This window comes from Paralichthys olivaceus, chromosome 21, assembly GCF_024713975.1.
Source record: "Paralichthys olivaceus isolate ysfri-2021 chromosome 21, ASM2471397v2, whole genome shotgun sequence".
Taxonomy (NCBI): domain Eukaryota; kingdom Metazoa; phylum Chordata; class Actinopteri; order Pleuronectiformes; family Paralichthyidae; genus Paralichthys; species Paralichthys olivaceus.
In genome coordinates this window covers 10,973,422-10,998,354 of record NC_091113.1, presented here as the reverse complement: position 1 = coordinate 10,998,354, position 24,933 = coordinate 10,973,422, and the positions used below count along the sequence as shown (strand labels likewise).

At 41.6% G+C, this 24,933-nt stretch overlaps 2 protein-coding genes across 2 annotated transcripts; both read right to left on the bottom strand.

The window, feature by feature from the left end:
- Positions 1 to 4,538: 4,538 nt before the first annotated feature.
- LOC109626833 (gap junction delta-3 protein) lies at positions 4,539 to 7,027 on the bottom strand. Its single transcript, XM_020083020.2, has one exon. It carries the CDS (start codon positions 6,876 to 6,878, stop codon positions 6,018 to 6,020), a length of 861 nt encoding a protein of 286 aa, XP_019938579.2. The 5' UTR covers positions 6,879 to 7,027; the 3' UTR covers positions 4,539 to 6,017.
- Positions 7,028 to 8,217: 1,190 nt separating this feature from the next.
- top2a (DNA topoisomerase II alpha) lies at positions 8,218 to 20,203 on the bottom strand. Its single transcript, XM_020083325.2, has 35 exons — positions 20,023 to 20,203; positions 19,196 to 19,345; positions 18,907 to 18,997; positions 18,739 to 18,802; positions 18,461 to 18,606; positions 18,025 to 18,122; positions 17,727 to 17,939; positions 17,179 to 17,352; positions 16,729 to 16,830; positions 16,435 to 16,572; positions 16,203 to 16,341; positions 15,961 to 16,118; positions 15,566 to 15,691; positions 15,314 to 15,424; positions 14,853 to 14,958; positions 14,600 to 14,709; positions 14,315 to 14,407; positions 14,113 to 14,227; positions 13,903 to 14,024; positions 13,562 to 13,710; positions 13,184 to 13,415; positions 12,958 to 13,092; positions 12,504 to 12,704; positions 12,170 to 12,365; positions 11,861 to 11,952; positions 11,613 to 11,762; positions 11,429 to 11,512; positions 11,064 to 11,270; positions 10,793 to 10,913; positions 10,301 to 10,465; positions 9,774 to 9,954; positions 9,618 to 9,673; positions 9,391 to 9,528; positions 8,743 to 8,969; positions 8,218 to 8,622 (listed from the first exon to the last, which is right to left on the bottom strand). The coding sequence occupies exons 1-35, from the start codon at positions 20,038 to 20,040 to the stop codon at positions 8,470 to 8,472; spliced, it is 4,761 nt and encodes a 1,586-aa protein (XP_019938884.2). The 5' UTR covers positions 20,041 to 20,203; the 3' UTR covers positions 8,218 to 8,469.
- Between the last annotated feature and the right edge of the window lie 4,730 nt (positions 20,204 to 24,933).

Below are 24,933 nucleotides of genomic sequence, written 5' to 3'. Positions count from 1 at the left end.
TGAACCAAAACAATTTACTTTACTGCCATCAAACCCATCTCACACACTGGGAGCGAAGAGAGCGGCCAGGACGCATCATCCTCGTCAGACAGAGTCATCGTGTCTGCAGGGAGACGGGCGTCATCCTCTCTTGTCTGTGGTCACTGTATGCAACATGGCTCTGTGGCCGAGAGCCCAAAGGCTTTTTTATTACACAATATTTTCCTTGAGAAAATGAGAGAAAGAGGGGTGGAGGAGTGGAGGGTTCAGATGATGGTGCACCATGCTCATTGCAGCCCCCCCACTCTCCCCGGGCAGAGAAGAACAGGAGATGGAGGAGGAGGAGTGGAGGCAGCAGGGATATTTCACTGTAAATGCTGCTTTCACAGTGCAGCACGCCCTGTGGCACGGGAGGGGGGTGGGTGGTGGTACAGATGGATGGCTAAGGGGGGGAGGGGGGGTGAGATGGAGTGGCGAGGTGTGATGTGCGGTGACCCCTAGCTCCTCTGCGACGCCATAAACTTGCCCGGCACGCTTCAGCGGCTTCGAGGGAGGAAGACAGAGATATAAGCTGCTGTGCTGTCCTCAGCGACACACAACCGGCTCCGTGGCGAGTTGTGTGTCAGGGGTCAGAGGTCGCAGAGATGCATATGTCATCATCAGAGCCACAGATGGTCATAAAGGACTCTCCTCTGCAGCGGGTACACCTCCGCTCACACACAACATCCATGCATGTGTTGACATCATATGAGAAGTGTCAAGTCACTGCTTTGGCATCGACGGAGATACAGTATCTAAACCACTTATTTATGGATTGACATTAATTTTCGTTTTGACATCTATGTTCCTCAGAGGATAAATCCTCTAGACTTTTGTGATACACTGGGTTTTTCCTCTGATGCACAAATATTTTTTTGTTCATATTATCAATCAATTATATTGATTCATTGGACATTTCTGTCAGACCTACAAAACGTTCATGGTAGTTAGATAGTTTTACAACTTACTCCAACACTCACTAACCCTCTAAATGAACATTACCACTCAGAGTCAGGTCTCCACCCTCTCCTGCACTCGACTTCAACAGCTTTAGCTTTGGGCTCAGGACCACCATGGTCCTCCACCCCACTGATGCCCACTTCAGGGGATTCTAAAGAATCCTCTGTAGCACAAGCGCCTTGCGATTCTGTGTCGCTCTTCATTTTACATATGGTCCGATGACGTGACTAACAGTGACATTCAGGTGTAAATTGGGGTTTATGCCTAATTTTACCCCCCGACGGTTTAATCTGAACCTGTTAATAAATAAATAAAGCATCACATCAACAGGAGTTTGTAGACATAAGGGAGAGCATCTCAACTCATGGAAAGTGAAGCAGAATGAAGGCGAACACAGCACGGACCAATGCTCACATTGGAATTTGATTTGAATTGTTTTTTTTTTAACATGCTCTATTGTTTCCTTTTCACATTTTCTGGAAAGAAGCTGATGATGTTTGCTACAGTTTGACAGGATGCTTTCTAGAAATGACCATTTAATGTGGAACCAATTACAGGGAAGATGGAAAAAAAGTGTTCAACTGGCACTTTGACAATTAACTCAAAAATCTCTGACAGCACAACTTGCTTTTTCCAAAGTGAGTGTAAAATTGAGTTTGAGAATTATCGCAGCGTTGCACCACAGTAGGTCAGCAGATACACAAACGTGTTTGTCTTATCAAGCCACATTTTCTCTGAAGATTTAGCAACTTCAGCTCATAACAAAATATATCATTTGTTTTTTTAATGAATTGAAGGAAAAGACAAGCAGAGGAAACCTCCTCGCAAATGATTGCACATTGTTGTTCATTTCTTCTGAAATGCTGGTGCGTGTATCCTCACTTGACTGGAGTCAACACTACTGGGTCACAAGTTCTGCAGAACTCCAGTAAACAAGCTGCTGAGAACTGACTGGGCACTGTGCCGTGAATAAACCAAATCAGAGCCTAATGCAGCAGAGTGAGCTGTTACTAGTATCTGTGTGGAGCAAAGGGAGCAAACTACAGGAATGATGCTTCTTGAAAAACACAGTCTTCTCAGTGCTGTCCCCCCGTGACTCAGCAGAAGGTGAGATGCTCAGAGAGGCGGCATGTGGAGCTGTCAGTCAGCTCAGGTGAGTGTTGACATAGCCCCCAGTGGAGCGGACCATACACACACACACACACACACACACACACACACACACACACACACACACACACACACACACACACACACACACACACACTCCAGGTATTACTAACATTGTGGGGACCATAATCTGTTTGTTACAGTTACTTTATGGGGACTTGACTTCATTATGGGCACAAAAATCAAGTCCCCATAACATGAATCATATGGTGAGGACATGTTTAAGATTAGGTTAAGTTTGGGTTTAGGTTAAGGTTAAGTTTAGGTTTTGGTTAGGTTTAGCTTGAGATTAAGTCTGGGTTAAGGTTAAGTTAGGAAAAGGATTTAGTTCTAGGTTAAGCATGGGTTAAGTTATTTTTAGGTTTATGGTAAGGTTAAGGTTAGGATTAAGTTAAGGCCAGGTTCTAGTTTAAGGTTTATTAATTGGATTTTGGATTTAGCTTTATGTTAAGGTTAAGATTTAGTCTTAGGTTAAGCTTGGGTAAAGGTTAAAGTTAGTTTTAGGTTCATGGTCAGGTTAAGGTTTAAGTCAGGTTCTAAATTAAGGTTGATCAGGTTTGGGTTTAGCTTTAGGTTAAGGTTTAGTTAAGATTAGGTTAGAGTTAGGTTTAGGTTAGAGTTAGATTAGGTTTGGGTTAAGGTTAGGTTAAAGTTTAGGAAAGTAGTAACTGGGAGTCTCACGGAAATCAATGGAATGCAATACAAAGTCATTTAGACATGGCTGTGTGTGTGTGTGTGTGTGTGTGTGTGTGTGTGTGTGTGTGCAGCACAGAAAGATGTTATCACTTTTCCCTCCCCTCCTCTGGTGTGTTGGTGTGAAGGGAGTCGCTGAAAACAGATGACCTACATTTTCTTTGAGACAAACTCCAGCAGCGAGGCCTCCTCGGATTCAGAAAAGACAGAGCGAAGAATGGAAAGGCATGGAAAAAAAAGAGAAGAAGAAGAGAAAGAGAGAGAGAACGTCTGGGGAGAAGAAGATATAGACAGAGAGAGAAACAGGCAGACTTCCAGCTTGACAAGGCCGACTTGAGGAGGTAGAGACACAGGCACACAAAAGGAAATGGGGAAAAGTTTTGATGGTAATCCTCTTCGACTTCGCTTTCCTTCCCTCTGGAGTGGTTATATAAAACACATCTAGAATTCTGTTCTATGCACATCAAAGAGCCTGCACCGCTATGCAATCTGCATATATGATGCGTCCAGGGAACAGCAGGAGGTGTGTGTGTGTGTGTGTGTGTGTGTGTGTGAGAGTCAAAAATAAACCTGTTTGCAGGGTGTTCAGATGACTTTGTGTTCACGTGAGTCACTTGGATCTGTGACCTCTGGAGCCGTCAAAGGTCGATCATGTTTTCCTCATATCGTAAATATGGAATAATCATTAAAAAGCTACAGATTCAGCTCATTCACAGTTCACATGGAGCTGTGGGGTTGTTTTTAAAGGTGGAGCGGCTGAATGAGACATGACATTGTTACAGGACGCGTGAGTCGTCAGCCTCGGTGTCAGATGCCCTCGTTATGACTCCGAATAGTGGAATCTGTCAGAGGAATGATGTGCAGCAGCAGATGAAGTCATCTCACTGAGGATGAGAGCTTCATTATTCACGCCAGCGTCATTTCCTGCTCCTCTGCTGCCACCGTCTGTCAACCAAATGCACCTACATGCAACATGTTTGCTTTACTGAACAAATATGTGGTTTGATGATTATGATTTTACGACGTATTTTCAGGTTTGGTGCACGTGTTACGATGCTTGTTCTGCAGGTGGTTGATTTGCTTTCGGATAATAAACTTCAATCGTAAAAGAGAGAGATATGGAGGTTTGGTGCAACGTAACAACAGCATCACTGTAACCTACATACAAGCTTGCATAACATATTCAAATGCCTCAAAGAAAAAACTGTGTCTGTACAAAGAAAACTCAAATATCCTCTTTTCAGGGTACAAGTACAAAGCTTTTTATATGAAATGTTCAAATATTTCTCAAATGAGACAAAAGCAGAACCCAGCAAATTCAACTGTCACAGATATGAAAACACTCTGCTTGGGTTAGTATTTTGAATTTGATATCATTTATTTCTCCTTAATATTAATATATAAATTATATTGATGATGTTTTGTTTTGTACTTTTTGTATGTCAAGTCATTAGTACTTTCTACCACACACCACAAGCACTTTACTTTTATGTATTTTGAATTTATGTTATGTGAAATAAGACATGCTGATAGGGTTTTAGGTTCATTGGACTCTAAATATATGAACGTGAGAATGAAAGGTTGTATATTTGTATCTATAAGTGTGAAAGTGGCATACATAATGGATGGATGGTCAATCACAAACAGTTCAAAAATATACTTCTTCTCACATAAAATACAAAATCTATGAATCTCGGTAAATTGTTTAATAGAAAGTTTAAGTGCTGGACACATGTTCCAGCTGCATACAACAATACATCGTGGTACACATGATATATCATGCTTGTAAGAACGTGTTTGTGCTAAACTGACGTTAAAGATTTCTCCTCTTCAACAGATGGATGTGAAACCAGTCTTCTAAACTCTATATCCAGATCTGCACAGTCATCAGGAGAAGTTAAAACCTCCTCCACAACAAGATAATGTTTTGCAGATGATAAGTGATACTGCTGGTTTTATTAGTCATTAACACTGATGCACATGCCAGAGCAGATTAGAGCAGAGATACATCACATTATAATTTCTGCAAAGACACTTGAATTTAAAAGTAAAACAGAAGGATAAACGTGTTCCCACTATTTCTTGCAGCCGTTGCATGATATTGACACGTGATTGACTAAAATGTGAATTACCATTGAATTCAACTTCTTTTGATAAAACCTTTTATAAGAGATTTGTAGGTTTTTACACATTAGTTTAATAATATTCATGATCTATAACTGTTACGGATTTATAAACCAGTCACAAGCCATCATAACATTTGGGTGAAAGAAATAGAGAAAATCCCTTTTAGCTGGTGCTAATTCATTCTGTGTGCTAATAATACAATGATTGTGCTTCATGATGCTTAACAAGTTTTTATAAATTACCTTGAATTATTCTCTAACGCTGTTTTCCTGTAGGTCGTTCCACTCAGAGGTTAAGTGAAAAAGGCACTTATCACAACCTGGTAATGCAAAAGTTGTTTTGGATTATGGCTTACGACTGATTTTTAAACTACAACCCTTTATTATAAAGAGTGTATTATTATAAACAGGTACCAAAAATTACAACACTGATAAATATAAAATAAATGTTAGACCATGGTAAAGTCATTGTGCAAATCTTTGTTTGTGCTTTAGTTCAGCTCTATCATGAGTTTAGACATTTTCATTTTATTTCCTATTTCCAGTCTTTAAAATTGACCAACTGTGAGGAAAATAAATCAGCATATTTCCTAAGAACGAATTTCCTTAAAGGAAAAATGCAGATTTAAATAAAATTGTTTTCCAGGTTTCAGAGACAGTTAATGTCATTATAGATTCGGACTTCAATGTGCAAAACCAGTAGAATAACACTGCGTTCTCTAAATGTTGTTTGTTTCCATCACACAGGATGTAATACAAGGATGTGCAATCAGTTCTCTTTAAAACAAAGAACAAATCATTGTTACACAAGAGTAATCCACATGATTTCCCCTCCTCTGTTGTTTATCGTCTGTAATGAGTAACTAAAGCAAACAAGACAAAAATATCTTGCACGCATCCGTCTTATCATCAGTCTTGTCTCTCGAGCATTTCCTCATGATGTGTCCCATTATAAACAACTCCTCAACTCTTTAAGAGTGAAATGCAATGAATTACAGGGATTGAAAATATACTTATTATATTTAATTTACAAAGAGAAATGAGACTCTCTCACACCATGAATGTTCTGCTGCTCACTGGTTTTCCGGCCTTGTGCTTGTGCCTGATGCTGGAGCCCTTTCGACTGCTGCTCTGCGACCCTCCCTTCAGCCTCATGCTGCCGGGTGCACTCTGTGACAACGTCCTTCCTTTGGCCTTCTCGTCCTCCTTCTCCTCCACTTGCTTGTAGTTTTGGAGGTTCTGGCAGACGCAGGAACGCTCGACAGGGAAGGGCTTCTGGCCCGCGCAAAACCACTTCATGGAGCCGTAGAGAAACTCAGCACAGCTGGAAATGGCTGATATCACCCCAACAACGAAGTAGAAGCAGAGGAAGATGGTTTTCTCTGCAGGGCGGGAGGTGAAGCAGTCCACTGTGTAGGGGCAGGGAAAGCGGCTACAGGGGAACTGGGCCTCCACCTTGAAGCCATACAGCAGCCACTGCCCCACCAGGAAGCCAACTTCTGCCACTAAGCGAAAGGCCACGTTGACCATGTAGAGCATCCGTATACGTCGGTCCTGTCTGCGCTGCTGGCTGCTGATTTGGCTGGATTGGGAGCGGCCGTCCCTCTTGTTGTGGTGGTGCATGGCGTACATGAGGAAGACCAGAGATGGGGTGGCGATGAGGACAATGTGGAACACCCAGAATCTGTACTGGGAGATGGGGAAGGCCATGTCGTAGCACACCTGCTTGCAGCCCGGCTGGAGGGTGTTGCAGGCAAACTCCTCCTGCTCGTCGTCAAACAAGTCACTGGCGACGGTTCCCAGGATCAGTATCCTGAACACAAGCATGAGCAAGAGCCAGAAACGGCCAAGCATCGGCGACTGGGCCTGTAGGCTGTTGAAGAGTTCGCCGAGGTAGCTCCATTCCCCCATGATCGCAGCACTGTCCTGGGTACAGATTCTTAGGAGCCTGGAGATTTATCAACCTTTCCTTCTCAGAGTGAAAGCTGCCTCTGGCAGCAAACAGAAAGTACAGTCTCCAATTATCCCAATTTCATGACTCAAAGTGAGACTGATCTGCAGGTCAAAGTTTGGTCCACGACTCATGCATCTGAATCAGTGATAGCAGGTGAGATTCCAAAGACCTGGAACCAAAAGTAAAACATGATTATACAACCTGCAATAACAGCACTTCAAGGAATACAACAGCAACACTGGTCTGTACTATACCCATAAGTATAGGTTTCATTTGGAGTTGTGAGGGCTTAAGCAAGATGAATTCAGTCTCAGTCACTTACAAGCTGCAACCTGTGGAAGAACACCGGCTGGCTTGACTCAGATGCAGTCAGACGACAGAACAGGTTCAGCAAAAGGTGTTTCAGAGACACACACAACCTAAACCCTCCAATAAGCCTTAAAAATCCTGTCTGGGGCTCTTCTCGTTTATCTCCTGCCACACAGGTATGACCGGGATTAACCGAAGGAATCCTCAAACAAATAAAAATCACATCCAATCCAGGTGTTAAGCTCACGTCCACAGCGACTTGTGTTGCTCTCACTTGCTCCAAATGGCCTGTGATCGAGGTTTTGCCGGTGCTTATAATTGAAAGGGCGGCGACTGTTTAAGGAAATTCCTCACCCACTAGAGTCCCTGACAGAAGTGATGTTTACCCAAAGAAAGGCTGAGTTTTGAGCATTTTCAAAGGGTTTCCTAAATGACAGGAAGGATCTGTTCTAAACTGTACCACCGGTTTCCCTGGTCACATGGGCTTACAGGAGAAAATGTAAACCGACTGAAGCAAGCTCTGATTAACGTTTGCAATCACTGGCATCACAACACGTCTTTGAGCTCAGGGGTTCTAAGTTTAGGATTTGTTCAGTCACTACTTCTCAATGACAATGTGCCTTTGAACCTGTGAATCAAAGACTACACCAGCCAGCCTGCATTTACTGTAAACTCCATTCTGCATCATTATCACAAATGATTACCTGGTTTTATTGCGGCTGATTACTCTGATAACTTCAACTGTCAATGATCAACTTGTGAATAAAAAACAATCACTAACTCCTGATGTAAAAATAAAATGTTACTCACCCATTCATATTTCCAAATGACCCGTTCCTCAGTGAATCTACCACATGTCACAGAGGTTCCTCCCCTCCTTACACACTCATGAGACCCGGACTTGTACAAACAGAATCGGTGAAATGTTTCATTAGACGTCACCGGTCGAGCAAGATTTTCATGCAAATCAAATTTCCACAAAAATACAAATCAGTACAAACATGTTAGCTTTATTCTTCAACATATAAAACAAACAGCCATTGAAATATTTACAGGGAAAGACAAAGGGGGGTTATAAAAAGAGGAACTTTCAAGAAATTCAATTTAAGGCTTAAAACTTGGTTGACACACAGATAGAACCAGGTCCAAGCAAACAACACATCAAATATTTTTAAACTTCGGTTTTCTTTGCTGTGCAACAACTCAGTATAAAATGGACACTGACTTAAATGCAAAAATTTAAAAGTCTCCATCTGAGTCGGAGTCCAGGTTGTAGGTCACAGGTTTGCGGGCACGTGAGGGCTTGTCCCGCGGTGCTGTGGCTTTGGGAGGTGCTGACGTCTCCTGATCTGAAACCTGGAAGCTGTCATCCTCTTCCCATTTCTTTGTTTTCTATACAATGGAAAATATTCAGGCACAAACAAGGTGTTAATAGACTCAAAAATCTCTGAATAAGTATAGAAAGCCTCTAGAGACTTCCTTGGAAAATCAGAATTCTGTGTGAACGCTGACCTTGCTGCCGGCGGTCGTTTTGGCCTTGAGGCGTGACATGAGGTTGTCGGAGCTGCTGTCGGAGTCGTCACTGACGACTTTTTTCCGCTTGAGAACGGGCTTTGCCTTTGTAGCTTTAACTTCGGCTTCTGAGTCACTGGAGTCAAATGAAGGGACGGTCTTGGCGGCAGTTTTGGAAGAAGGTTTGGGCTTAGAGAGAGCGTCCAGGATAGACGGCTGCTTCACATCTAAGAGGAATGAACAGGAAAAACAAACCACACTGAGATATGGTAATTAGCTGAGGATTTAACCCCCACCTTAAGTGTCTGATCTATACGATTCCAAGAAGTATATTACACATATTACAATTTAACTTTTGAGAGTGTCGTTACTGTTAATATAAAATAACGCATGACAACTTTCAAATTTAAACTATACATGCGATCTTTAGCCTGTACGATATAAGCCGCACTAAGCTCTTCATACTAGTGTGTTACTATTGTTTTACTACTCATTTGTATTTATATATTTACACGTGTTAATGTGTAATTTGTGTTTTTTTCAACCTGCAGTTATAAAGTAGCCTGCCTGACTAAATCTGGGACATTTGCATGTTGGACTTTTTAATGAAAATTGCCCCTTTAATGAAATGATCCTGAACATAAATACCTGCAGCCTTCTTCTTGGGAGCAGCTGGTTTCTTGGGAGCAGCTGGTTTCTTGGCAGCGGCAGCTTTCTTGGGCGCAGCCTCTTTGGTTTTGCGTTGAACTGGAGCCTTGGACGGAGGCAACTGATCATCTGACTGAGCTGAACAGATCCACAGAGAGAAAACAGTTGAATATCAAGCTCAACATTTCATCAGACTCATCACACGGGTCTGCTGTGAAATCACTTACAGCTCGACTTGGTTTCAGCCTTTTTCACTATTGGTTTGCTCTTTGTCACTTTCTTCCTGAAAAGAAATTATGAAATATGTGGTAAATAAACTTAACGTGAAACTCAATGTGAAAGAAGCTTTATTTATTTTATCGAGGCTGTTGTCTGATACTCACGCAGGTTCTGGGACTTTAGGTGGTGGCGCTGGAGAGTCCATTTCACTGTCGGCCATGGTGCTGGGGTCTGGGGCAAAGCTGGTATCGTCATCACTGATAACTGCTTTCCTTTTTGGAGCATCCTTCTTCCCCCAGTCCTCAAATTCATCTTCACTGTCAGACATGCTGTATTTTACAGCAGCTGAGGAAGTAAGCAACAGAAAGGGTTGTTTTTACAATTCGGTTTTTTTTTAAGTTTGTTATGCAAGAGTCCACCTCATAATATATGAGTCATCAAGTTAGAATTAGATTGAGATAAGAGAGCTCAGGAAATTAGTTCTATCTGTGTTTTAATTCAAAATACTAAAACAAGTCTGGAATGTTCCGATTTCGTCTCATGGTCTGGGGAAGGGAAGCACTTAAAAAAACAAAAAAAAAAACAATCTGTGGAGTATTCAGTGCGTATGAGTCTTTTCATTAAATGAGAAATGTCACAATCCACCCGTCTTATCTATTAGTGATGAGGGACATTGGGGTCACAGATTTACCTTTAGTTTTACGTTCAACGCGCTCCCTGGCGACAACCACCTCCTCTGTCTCCATGTCACTGATGGACAGATCTTCAGACTCATTCTCAGACCACGGGTCATTCTTGGGCTTCTTGGCAACAGGCTTGAACTGAATAGTGGACTGCTTGCCTGTCTTTGACGCGGCTGCAGAGAAACACGTTTTGTTTTAGTAATTTTTAATACAAATGCGATGACGCTTCTCTACAGTACTTTGAGAAGAAAGCTGCTATTAAACTCACAAACTGTGGGTATTTGTCATGTCTCATCTCTGAACGGCAAAATGATTTATTTAGCTGGTGGCCTGTGTGAAACTGAATTTGGGAAATCTCAATTTTGGCTTTCAAAAGAAAACTGTTCATCAGAGTTGGCGCAAACAAAAGGTCACATGGTCTGTGTTCGCCTCGGCACTAGATTAAAATCAAAACATTGTAGTGGAACATTTCTAACTGGTATGAGAGACATTTTCTCCACCTTTTTCTTTTGGCTGAGTTTTAGTTTTCTTGCTCAGCCGTGCAGCCAAGCCCAGCTCCTCAGCTGGCTCCGTGTTCTCTGCATCTTCGCCAAACTCCATCTTCACCACAACATCTTCACTCTGCAATAACAGAAATAAAGTCAAGCAACATCTTACAATCAGTTGGGGATTGTGCTATAGCAAGATACAGACAACAAGTGGGATGATTCAACTACCGCCCTAATTCACAAATAACGATCTTCAAGAGACACGAACTTTGAAAAGACCCACCTTGATCTTCTTGCCCCTCTTGCTTTCTCCTTTCTTGAGATCAGCCTTCCTGTTGGCCTCAGCTTTCATGGTGCTGGTGACCCGCGGGATGACGCGGCGGCCCTGGGGTGTGGGCAGAGTCTCCTGTTTCACCTTCACTGATTTGCCTTTTCCAGTCCCCTTTCCGGCAGGCATGGCGTTACTCTCCTTTTCTTTTGCCTCAACGCGCTAAGAATAAGGCAGAACAAGATCTGATTAAGGAGGGGAAAGTTTAATGGAGACAACTCTGGATGTAATTAGAGTTTCATAATGTCCATCAACACTCAATATGTTACAATGATATATGTCAATTAGCCACATTATGAGAAAAGAAGAAGTGTCAATACCACAAGTTCCTCAGAGAAAGCAGCAAGGTCTTCCCTCCACAAGTCTGCTGGATTCTTCTTCTTCAGGGTGTTCAGTTCTGTCATCTGTAGAACAGCAGTTGAGTCAAAAAATGGCAAAGTTTAGATGAAAGTGTCCAATTGAAAACTTTGGATTTTGACCATCAGTGAGCTTGTGGCATCCCACCTTAGCATCCCTCTGTTTGCACAGCTCCTCTTTCTTCTCTTTGGTCAGGAACCACATGGGCATACTGAGTAGGTAGTTGTAATCCGGCGCACTAGGGTCTTCCTTCTCTGCTCCTTCCTCCTCATCTCCCTCCTCCAGCTCCTCCTCGTTCTACACGCATGAAAACAAATAAAGAATTGGGTTTGCACCAGTGGAGGCTGAGTATTCAACATTACTCACTGAAAACCATTTGAATCAAAGTGTCTCACCTTCTCTTGAGCCTGTTTCCAGGCCTTGACTGGGTCTGAGTCGTAACCCATCTGCTGCAGCATGCGGATCAGTTCCTTCTTTGGCTTGTTCTCTACAAGTAAGTAAACAGTGTTGATGCTTTTGATCAGGGAAAAAAAAAAAATCACAAACACAGTCTAGGTTTAAAAGATTACAGGTAAAATTATCCTTCCTACAAATAACTTCTAGTCTGCAGACATTTACAAATATCAAATGTTCTTGTTTGCACTTCTTTGAGTTAAATTGCAGCATAGTGTGCTTTAAACAACAACTTGCAACATGCCACTAACCAATGACCAGGGTGCCCTGGATTTTCTCCAGGATGAAGCGGGCCTGATTGGTGAGTTTAGCGCTCTCTGCCCCCAGCATGCCGGCCAACCAGTCCTTTCTCAGCACGTAGTACTTCATCCTCAACTCAAAGAAGTCCTTGAGAATATCCTGCACAGACTCGTACTTCTTCAGGCTGCCCACATGGTCAAACAGAACCTGCAAAAAACAAAGAAAAAACACGATTTGGAAACAGGATGCTTTTCAGAAGTACTTGAAATTTTATTGCAAGGTCCAATAAGACCTATGTTCTGTTTTGGGAATATTAGGTGTGCGCATGTATGTGGCATCCATTACCATAGAATTGCAGGTGAGGGGACTCTGTAGTTTGAAGACTTTATGGAGGCCAGCAGCTTCTGCCTCTCTCAGCTTCTCTTCTGTCATCTTGACCACAAAGCGCACGGTGGTGTCGGTGTGGTACTCCTTGTAGTCGATGATCAGAGGAGGAACCTTCTCTGTGCCATTCAACATTGGCTCCAGCACGTTCTCCTTGTAGGCCTAAGCCACACAGAATTACATGAAACAACATATAGAGGTATTTGTTGAATTGTTTTTTTACTGTCGTCCAAACTGGACAAACTAAAACCTTTTGAGTTTTCATGACAACTGAAGTTCACCACAGGATCTCTTTCATGTTGGGAAGGGGAGGGTGAGATGAGGAGTATCCAGCTGCGACATGAAAGTTCACCTCTAGATGTCACTAAATTCTAGACACTGAACCTTTAAGAAGGATGAAGTTTCACAGACTGACCTGTGTCCAAGATTTGACGGGCAATTCAGATATCTCGATGGTGTTGGAATCAATGATGGCGACCTCTCCGGTGTTCATGTACTGGTTGTCCATCACCTGCTCAATTGTGCCTCTGAAGCCTTTGTAGTTTGGAAGCTATGAAAAAAAAAAAAAGAAAAAGATCCACCTCATCGTCTGAATGTACCAACAGTTTTAGAGAGCAACAACAGCCACTTCCTGTCCTCACCATGGGCAGCGGCTCCTCGTTGTTGAGCATTCGGTGGATGTTGGTGATGATCTCTCTTATGTTGAAGTTTGGGATCTTGCTGGCCCAGCCGGTGCCGATACCCTCGGAACCATTCACCAGCACAGTGGGGATGATGGGCATGTACCACTCTGGCTCCACGCGCTGGTTGTCATCAAAGTTGTACTTGAGCAGGTTGTCGTCCACAGGTGGGAAAACAAGGCGGGCCAGAGGGCTGGAGGGCCAGAAAGGAGGAGGGATTTAAAAGTTAATCAGACTAAACAAATCAAGAAATGGACTCCTGTTCATTCTGAAACCATGTAGACTACTGCTGCAGGCCAAAGGGTTCAGACTGTTTTGTAGATGGAGGCGGCAGCTGACCTGAGCATGGTGAAGATGTAACGAGGGCTGGCAGAGTCCTTGCCACCGTGCAACCTCGTTCCAAACTGACCCAGAGGCTGCAGCAGGTTCATGTTGTTGCTTCCCACAAAGTTCTGGGCCAAACCAACAATGGTCATCATCAGAGAGACCTGCAAATGAGTTGTGAAGAATTACATCATTAGTTAATGAAACTGCTAAATAAGTTTGAATGAGCGAGTGGGGGGGTTGATGACGCTTCCAACAGTCGAAACCGGCCAAGGAAAGCTTTGTAGCAAATTAACAAACAGTTAACTATGTTGTAAACTGAGTAACGAGCTCATTGAAGTGTGAAGTTATCTCACCTCTCCATGGTGGTACGCCGACATCTCAGCCACTGAGCCAGCCAACTGGGCCACCTTGACTTCACGCTTGTCATTTCTCTTGAAGCAACAGAACAACACCTTCCTCTGGCCAGGCTTTAGACCTGACCAAACAAACACGCACACACGTTAGACTCTCTCACTAATCAGTTACATTTCTTTGTTTGTGGTGAACATGATCATTTCACACACCATCCACCAGGCAGGGGATTGACCTCTCGTTGTCAGAGTTGGAGAAAAGTACCAGCTCCTTGTTGACAAAGTCGTTATAGGAGAGGGACTTTGTGGTCTGACCGTATAGGTAGTCCTGAGAAGAGACAACAAAAACTACAGTAAAACTTCACTGAAAACAGAACTTAATTCACATAATGGTTACCAGTGGTTTGGGTGTTACCTCAGGCAGGTTGTGCTCTCTGCGCTGGCGCCTGTTGACCATGAAATTGGTCAACCACTCTTTCCGCTCTTCCACTTTCTTTTTGCTAAAGGCCTAGAAAAAGACACAAGAATTGAATTGTTTAAATTCCAAAAACTAATTATATCCACGCAAGAAATGTGTGATGAATTAAAAAGTATAATGTAGTGGGTGTACATTACAAACTTTTACTTAAGATTGTTGTGATCCCTCTGGACGCAAATCCCACTGTCTATGAAAATGAGTAAGCAATGTGTAAGATCTTACAAGGGTGATAGCTTCATCGTCTTCAGGACCAGAGTACTTGAATGGGATACGGTGTCTCTGCATATCACAGAAATACTCCTTGGCTTCCTGCGATGTGCTGGTTCCCAAACCTGTGTTGACAAAGTCCATAAAGGAGGATAGTTTCTTAGATGAAGAATTATTATCACACAGAGAACAACAACCATGACAGTAGTCAGGTATAAAGAGTTGCTTACTTGTCTACTTTACTACCACACAGGGGTTTGTAACAAACCTTTGTAGTATTTGATTTTCCAAGATTTGTGGTTGGCCTGGCTGTCCTTCCATGCATTGAACTCAGGGATACTGTAGAAAGACTGCTGACTTTTCTTGAAAGTCGCCTACAGAGAGAAATAAAAGACGTTTTCAAACACATTTTGTTATGTCAGCATTTCAAACATATTTAATAAAAAGGCAAACCAAAATCAACAATTAGAATGTTGCAGACACTTGCCACCAGATGGCAGGGTTGTCCCAAATTAGAAATACAATCAGGGCTGAAAATCTACAATGACTCAGTTATCTAGTGCATCTCCACATTACTTTCCAACTTTGAATAATAACAACAACAATAATAATAATAATAATGATTATGTGATTAGAGCCGAAACAAGTCATACAACCAAACTATGTGTCTCTGTAATTGACTGACCTCTACAACCAAAATTTTAAACCAATACATGTGAGTTTCGGTACCTTGATGATGGGGGTGATGAACTCTTCAAGGAAGTTATGGCGCAGCAGTGACGGCCAGTTATGATGGATGAAGTTGATTAGCAAGCCCTTAATGTGGGAGCCATCTTGATCCTGTCATAGGAAGACAATAAAGTCAATTGATATTAATGTGATAAATACAAGTAATAAACTTAAGGGGAAAAAAACCCAACAAGGTTTCGTAATCAATAAAACTAATTTGTTTAGTAGATCAGACACATTATGAAAGCCCACCTGATCTGTCATGATCATGATCTTGCCATAACGCAGACTCTTGAGGGATTCTGGGTCGCTGTAGTTCTTCTTGTACTGAAGACCGAGGATCTTAATGATGTTGTTTATCTCAGCGTTCTCCATAATCTGAGAGGGAAGAGTCAAACAATTTTCACTTTCAGCTGCTGGCTAAAGTTAATGAATTACATGATTAAAAATTAATTGTACAGGAACTTTAAAGATAAATTTCTCCTTAATCTCAAAATATTTAATTCATATTATCATACTAAATGTGGTTTTCTGTGATTGAACTCATTATGCTGGTGTTGCACTTTACCATTTAAGAATCTGTATGGATCTGCAAAAACAGTTTGCTGCCATCTAATAACTATGATCACATTTCTGCTGGGCCTCACCTGTTTGTGTGAGGCCTCCCGGACATTGAGCATTTTCCCCCTCAGTGGGAAGACGCCATAGCGGTCCCTGCCGACAACTCCTAGCCCAGACACAGCCAGTGTCTTGGCTGAGTCTCCCTCAGTAAGGATCAGTGTGCAGCCGATGGAGTTCTTCCCACCTGCCAGAGACCATGGTTAGTACCGATCATTTGTCTTTTGAAATTGCAAAACTGTATTTAAAGAGGATAGAATGAGTTTGGTACCTGCATCATTAGCATCATCTAGTTTTGGCACCCCTTTGATTTTTGTGTGTTTGACAGCTGAGCATTTCTTATTGAGCTGCGATTGAGCTTTGAACTTCACCCAGTTCATTATACTTTCCACAATCCCACAGGAAGTGGCCTGTGAGGAACAGAAATGAAGGTTAATCAGTGGAATCTGAAGAAATACACTTTTGAGTTAAAGAATAAAATGCCATTGTTTTTTTATTATCACCTGTTTGATGAACTTGTCACTGAGATGACAGGTGGAGCCAAAGTTCTTCTGCTGCAGTGTCATGTTCTCTTTGGTCTGAGAGTCAAATGTGGGGTTCTCAATCAGGCAGTTGACAAACAGCCACATGTGGTTCTTCACCTGCCGTGGAGAAGGAGTGAAGAATACTTAGTCCTATCTTTTGTTGAGAGAATATTTGGAATATTTTAAGTTCAGCTACTCGATATTCCTCTAATAATAAAAACAATAACCACTCAATTCGAACTTCGTTAAACAATATATTTATGATGAATGTACCTGGAAAGGCTTGACGGTCACCCCAGCTTTGTTCTTTTTCTTCACCACTTCAATAAGCTTCCCGACCACCTGGTCAGCCACATAGTCAACGTGCCTCCCTCCCTGAGGTCCAAAGGACAAACATAAGATCCCTTTTACGGAATAAATGTCATAAGTCTTAATCACAGTGACGCTAAGTGGCTGGGAGAGAGGCCAAACTTGTACTTAGCTGCCAGAGAACCCTGCTCTACTAGTTCAGTCAGCCATAAAATGCTTCATAGCTGCTTGAAGAATTTAATTTTATCAAGGCAGAGGAAATACATCAAATTAGGATTGACAATCAGTATTCCAATAGATCACTTCAAAAAAATTAAATGATAGTATGGCATGAGGGCCACAACCCGGATTCATGTATCAATCACTCTGCAACGCACAAACACACACAGTTAACGCACTACAATGAAGCACTACCTTGGTCGTGGCAATACTGTTGACAAAGCTGACTTGCTGGAAACCTTTCTCACTCATGGTGAGGCAGACCTCCCAGCGCTCATCCACAGACTCATGGATGATGGTGAGGGCACCACCAAGCTCATCCACCTTGTCCTTCACATACATGTCCACGTAGCTTCGGAAGCCGGTAACCTGGAGAACAAGAGGGATGGTGTTATTCTTATCATCTATAAGACAGATCATTTTATTTCAGATTGCCTTGTAAAAACTAGATAGGGACAATGGATGAAAATTTACTCATACAGCCAACTCTGGCTATTTAAAGCATTAAGTGTGTTGATTAATGAGCACTGTCCCCCTCGCGTAAACAAATTAAATAGATAGGCAGTTAGAAATGTTAGAGACAGTGATGTGGTTATTGCCGTTTGCTTCATTTAAAATCCTTCTGACAACAAAGCTGTGTAACAATTGTGTTACAAAGTTAAAAAAGGATTTCATAAATACCAAAAACAATAAATGGTGGTCTACATACTTTGCCGAAAAAGGGAAACAGTCTCATAACTTACTGGCAGCCTCTTGCCATTGAAGAACACACGAACACCCTTAGTTGATCCAGCAATGTCGTAGGCCCTCCTGGTCATAAGTGCCACCGTGTCTTTGTCCAAGATGCTCATCTTGAACTTGGGTAGATCTGGCCTGAAGGTGATGCATGTGTATTCCTCTCCGTCAAAGGGTTTGATGTCAGCATCTCCTGTCCTGCCCATGTTGTCGTACCAAGTCTGTAGAAAACAATGACATTCAGTAAAATGGCATTTTTCACTTAGGGTTGAAGATGAACAGAAAAGGGGAAAGTCTCCTCCTCACCTGCTTGAAATATTTCCTTGACTCTTTACAGGCAGTCTCCACAGTGAACTTTGTGCTGAAGATATTGCAAAGCTTTGCACCATATCCATTACGTCCACCTAAAAAACAAGTGTCGGTGTAGAGATGAGGATTGCTGGGAAGTTTATTCTACGCTCTATATGTTGCTCTAAATTCTGTTTACTACCCGATGTTCAGTTTTTCAACCCCTCCATAATGACAAGAAAAAAACAAGTTTTGATCTGCACATATAATTCAAATGTTGAGGGTTTGCTTCACTTTGCTTCATATGTACTTTCATGCACTGGCATTACCACCACATGTACTCGTCATTCTCAAGCACTTATTGATAAAGTTGCATTTCATAAACTGTTCAACTAGATAGGTTGGCATTGACACTGTCATCAAAACAAAACTGAGGTTTCACAACTAGTCTCACCAGTGACTTTCTTCTCGTCGTCATCATAGTTACTGGAGGTGAGGAGCTGTCCGAAGATGAGAGCAGGCACAAAGACCTTCTCCACCTTGTGCTGCACCACAGGAATACCCTTCCCATTATTCCACACGCTGATGGTGTTGTTTTCACTAGGAGGAAAAACGTACACAGATATTTCATTATATTCTTCAAGGAACACAAGGAGAGCAACTTTTTTGACTGCAGGGGACACTGGGGTAAGAATATAAAACATTCTGGGTGTACAGTATCATATTACTCACACATCAATATTGACTTTGATGCAGGACATGCTCTTGTCCCTCTGCTTATTGTCCGCTGCATTAACTGTAGGACGAATATAAACACAAATTGATTCATTATAGTAGGTGGCAAACAGTTTGTCTATTTGGAATGTGTACCATACCAAAGTATGAGAGCTGATCACTCACCAAGGATCTCATCAAAAATCTTGTAAAGACCGGGCACAAATGCTACATCACGGCAGGTCATTCCAACACCCTCATCATACACCCACATTTGCTAAAGAAAAAAGGATAAAGATGCATAAATTCATATAATATGAAGCTTTGAGGCTTTAATCTTGTTAGTGACCCCATGCAACTTTGCAGCCAGTGCATTAGTGACATTAGCTCCTGTGAAATATATCAGAGGTCTTTTTAAATCAATAGAAGTTAGTTAGAGAAGCTCTTCAGGTATTGTTGCTGTGGGACTTCTTACTTGGGTGACAGGCTCCACTGAGCCGATGTAGGAATCCGGCCGAAGCAAGATGTGCTCCAACTGCGTCTTCTTCTGGTAGATCCTCTCCACCGACAGCCGCTTGGGATCTTTCTTTGTCTTTAGCAACGGCTTGTTTTCAAAGAAGGTTGGCTGAAAGTGACAGAATCCAATGCAATGTGAATGTCATCTCACTGCAGTCAAGGCAGCAGCAGGGTTTCTAATTCAGTCTGTGTTACAAAGCAACATCAGCAGTGGCAGAAAACACTCAAACAGTCTCCTATCAACTGTTTGAATCTTGAGCTTTGATGTGGACAAGGAGGAAAACTCAGGCTGTTAGCTAAACACACCAAATAAACTATGTAGTCTCCTGGGACCTGGTTCACTGAGATGCTTAATGACACAACAGAAGGGGAAATAGAATTAGGGATAACAGGCTTTTAATTCGGTTGTGATAACTGTAAATTACAGTTTGTGTGTAACGTTGTTACATGAAGTAGATTATTATAGAAATGTGGCGTTAGCTAACTAGCTGCCTAGTGCGGATCATTTGTTTTGACCATGTGTCTGGGAGGGGGCGACACTACTTTTCTCAATGCACTCATGGAGAACTGTTGTTTTCTTGACCGGTGCGTTTAGCATCATCTATCTTTGCTTTTTAAAGTATCGACAACAATAGTTAACGTTAATGTTGTAAGCTACTGTGCGACGTCAGCTAGCTAACTTTGGCCGTTAGCATGGAGTTAATCGTTCGGCCAGCAGTAGTAATAGCTGTTAGCTATAGCTCCACCGTGCGCGAGCAGCAAACACAAACATGAGCGTTCAGTTACCTTCAGTGGGTCAGACATTCTTCCTGTGTGAACCGACGAACGCTTATAAAACTACTTCAATCACCGGCTCGGTGCTAACTCCGGACAAAAGCTGCCTGCGGGTCAGCGGAGAATCAAGAATCCAGTTTGAAAATTCAAAACTTTGAGGGAAACCTCTCGCGCCAGCTGTACGGACCAATCAGACGAAGCGCCGTGTGACGATTCTGCCCAATGAGGAACGTAGATCGTCTTCCTTCCGCCGTAAAAAACAACCAATCACCGACGGTAGACAAGGCGTGAGCCCGCCCATGTTGTGACTCGCGGCCAATCAGCTCCCAAGGAAATATATCTACAGTGGAGAGGAGAGTGAAACTGTTCATTCAGGCCTGATTAATCAATAACTGACCAATGATACGATCCTTTATTATTAATCGATTTATTGATTATTACTTGTTATGGTTAATACTACCCACACGTTTATGAACAAACTACATAAAATACAGCAACACTTACAAAGACGAGCAGATACTGGTCTAATAATCAAGACAAATCTTTTCCAAATAAAAGTGATTATTATTATTAATATTCCCTGCACAAGTCTAGAGGCCTGAATGCACAGCTCATATATAGAACATGTTTCACTCATAGTATGTAGCAGTAGTTTTAACTGCAGCTCACTGAAAACAAAGACTGACTCTGAGCTATCACAGAGTTTCATGATTATTGGACGAGCGGTGTCATATTCATTGTCCATTTACTCTGGGGGGGTGTTAGAGAGGATATTGATTTGAATTCCATTATGGCTGTAAGTCTGTGCTATAACTTCACTGTTTCATGTGATGCACTGTATGCACAGCACATACAGTACATAGAGCTTAGTAATAATACTACTAATAAAATTGCACTTATCTAAACAAGGTTACAAAGTGCTTCACCAAATACATGGCAAAAAAAAAAGTATGAATACAAATAAATGGTGTTCAGTTCAATTCAATTTTTAGTGCCAAATCACAACATATGAGAATGAGAAACCTCTCCAAACCTAAACCATAAAAACCTTCTTTATTTAACGTTATGTAATTTACAGTTTTTGATGGCAGATGACAGAGAAAAAGACACATCTTGAAGGTGCACAAAGTGTCACATGCAGCCAGAGAGCACTGTTCCTTGATTTAAGGATATTATTTGTGGCTTACAACAAATATCAACAATCTAATATCTGGTCTCAGGTATGTCCCTTTTAATTTCATTACATCACAAAACTGCACAAGTCTAATTCAGTTAGTCTTTGATGGCACATCACACAAGTTGCTGTCTCGCAGTTTTTAAAGCTCTCCTATATTCTTTGAAGCCAAGTATGCCAGCTGTATAATCCTTCAGGATTTGCCGAGATCAGAGAAACTGTGATATACACGGCTGCATAATCCATCCAGGATGCACAGAGCTAAGAGAAACTGCAATATTGTTTATATCTCATCTTGAAGCTACTCTTGCAAAAATGGTAAATAATTTAGCACTTCGTAGAAGTCAGGTCGTTCATCTTGATACCACCCAAAGTATTTAAGTACAGCAGTTGTCAGCTGCTGCTTTCACACGACAAAAATCTGGAGATGGACATGTGATGAGTCTTGCATTATATTGTTTGACTTTGATAAAGCATTTTCATCATGGGTTATATATTTATAACTTGTTCCTTCCTTTTTTTAAATAGGCCGTAGCATTGTAATCATGGGTTTGTTGTGCAGTTAGTTTGGAAGGTATGTATAATATATATTAAGTACGCATAAATATTTGTGATTATATTATAGTAATTTTATGTTATAATTTTAACATACCTTGTAAGAACAGGCCCATGACAACAGATGAGCAAAATTAAAAATGATAAGAAAAAAAGGCTCCAAATGCATTTACCTCTTAGTTAACAAGGAAAATGGATGGGAATGCAAAATACATTTTAAAATCTGTCACAATAGCTATTACTGTGTGATCCAGATGAATCACAACAAGCTCACCTCTGCTGAGATCCAGGTTCTGTTGATTCGAACTAACAAAGCAACAAAGGTAAGAGATTGTTTTACTGGTTGTGTTGTTGTGTCTTGTTTGTGTTTCACATTCCTCAGCTGAAGGGAGGAAAGAGGAGAACAGGCCCATTCATTCCAAACTGAGATTAAAAAAAGGGAAAGAATCACAATTTTATCAATATTTTCCTAATGTCTATACAGTCGATCATAGGTGTGCAAAATTGCCTTGTGAGAAAGAGTTATGTAATGTTTTCTGGAAATGCATGTCTTTCAATTTCAGTTTGGCTTCATTTATCAATACCCACCCCCTTCTCTCTCTCTCTCCTCTAGGTCACACATGCATACACACTGCACATGATAGTCACCTAAAAGCTATTTAGTGGTTAATGGGTTTATCTCCCAAGACGTGTGTGGTTGTTCTTTATGGCCATCAGCTGACGTGTTCTTGCAGCTGTGTATCATCATGCAGAGCTCTGCTTCGTGTCTTACGGCTGATGTAAAGGGATTCAGAGGTGCAGGGTTAAGGCACGACGGAGAAACAACAGATGATTTTATTCAACACTGACAAAACGTTGTCCTTTACATTTCTGCTCCACTGGCTATTAATCAATGTAAATGCAGAAATCTGATTTATCTAACCATTCTATCGTCTTCCTCTGCTATGTTTCCCACTCAGCTGACCTTGGCATGATAATAATAGGGCTGAAGTGCTTGAGCTGGATGCAGTGCAGTGTGCAGTACACACACAAATACACCCACAGCTGCACACATGAATGAAGGTGAAAACACACGTTGTAGTTGGATTTTTGAATCTGGAAAAAAGATGATTTATCTCTGTTAATAAATGCAAAGGAATGTGGCTGCAGCCTTTATCATTTGTTTCCATACACAACACACAGGGAGTTGTATATTCTGTATCTTCGAAATACAATATGCTGTCACGATTCTGTTCCCGACAAACCATCAGACAAATTAGATCCAAAATGCGTGGTAGAGACGCGCTTATCAAGTGAGCAAATACGCATATTTTCCAAGATGCCTTCATAACGTTATGACGGTACATGCAAGAATCTGGTTTTGTTTGCAACTGTGACTCACAGACTTCCTCTTATCTCTTACTGGTGGCCAGTTTGAGTTGAGGAATAGTAAGTACTTAGAATCCAAAAATAGTCATTTATCTGAAGCTGTTGAGAAACGCAATGTAGTCAAAGTAGACTGACACTGAGTCTCTCAGAGCCACATGCTTTTCACGTTTATTTATTTATGGCAGTTGAGTTTTCTGAGGCCTGATGCAGCTTGACTGTTGGGGAAGAAAAAAACTTGACGGTCACAGATCTGCTGATGGTCTGTTTTTTGCAGTTTGATGATCAGAGTCATGCAAGGACTGTGCTGCATAAGAGCGACAGGTTGCTGCTTGCGACTGCAAATGTGAAAGGTTAGTCAGAGCTCATTCCAGGATTCCAAGCTCGGAGGAAGATTGTCAACATGCATTTTTTTCCCCCCACAGAGGAGCACCAAAGATCAGCCAAAGATATATCAGCTCCTGATCAGAGGTGTGTGAAGAAACTCACTGTTACTTGGGACGACAAAAACAGAGCTTTGATTGCTGCTTTTGACATATTTCATATCAAAGCTGAGCTTCTTTCGTTTGATAAATATATAAATAAATACATTTATTTTTAGTAACTTCCTGTTTTATTTTGGCACTTACCCTTGTCTCTTATTTTAGATTGTTCCCCATTGATTACCTGCCCGGCCTCCAGCCTAGAAAGATGTTTGATAATTATCACATTTGTTGGATCATTTTCATGCAGGATTGATGACGCCGTAATGTCAGATGGATTCATCAGTAAGTGACAGTTTTAGGCGTTATGGTAATAATCAGTATAGTAAAACATTGATCCTGTGTCAGTCTTTAATGCATGCTTGTTGTGATGATACGTGAATATGGACTATCTATTTTTTTAAAGCATCTCCTGATGTCTTTCTCGGCACACGCTGAGGATGTAGGAGATATTAGCTGGGTCTCAATTCAGGGGCTGCTCGGCCCACAGAGAGAGCCTCCTTCATGGGCTGCAAAGACTCGGCACCACCAGCTTGTCCTGCCCTGTTGTTGCCTAGCACCAGAACTGAAGTTGGACACAACAAGAACATCGGTCGATTTCAGGGACCTTTACCTTTACATGGTTCAAACATGGTTCAAAAATGTAGCCTTTGTTTCTCTCAGATGGAAGGACACATTTGTTGGCCGCATTTTAAGTAGCTTTTGAAATGGGACAGTCTAGTTGTGGTGCTGTGACGCAGTCAGTCCTTAAATGCAACCTCCAAAGGATGCTGCCCTGGCAATGCTGTCCAAATTGATTGTTTGCATCTGTGACTGAGCTTTGCATTTTGACCTCATCTTTTGCCTCAGAGTTTGTCGTCCTTTACCAATTACTGAACCCAAGTCTTTGGTAAAGACTGTTTTTGAACTTAACCTTGTGTCTTAAAACTTGAGTCCTCTTTGTCCCAGTTTAACATATAGCTTCACATATATAAAATTGATTTGTACTACGGTTGCACCTATTTCATGGGTCAAATGTTTTATCTTTTGCCTCCGGCAGATATATGTTGAGAAAAATTGGTGTTGTGTGTTTCCCTCAGGAGTTTGCTCAAGTGAATTTGCTTCGGTGTTTATGAGTCATTATTTCCTTGTAAACAAGTAGAGCATGTACGTACTGTAATGTTCGTACACCCATCAAGAATGAAATAATGATCAAAAAGCAAAACTTCTGAAAAGTAAATTACAGCGTCATGTTCTATGCCAGCATTTAGCTTGGGCAACTTCCAGCTATATGACAGCAGCAATGACCGGCAGCAAACTGTGAACAATTGTGAATCACTCAGCAGGGTGTACACCAACATGTGTTCA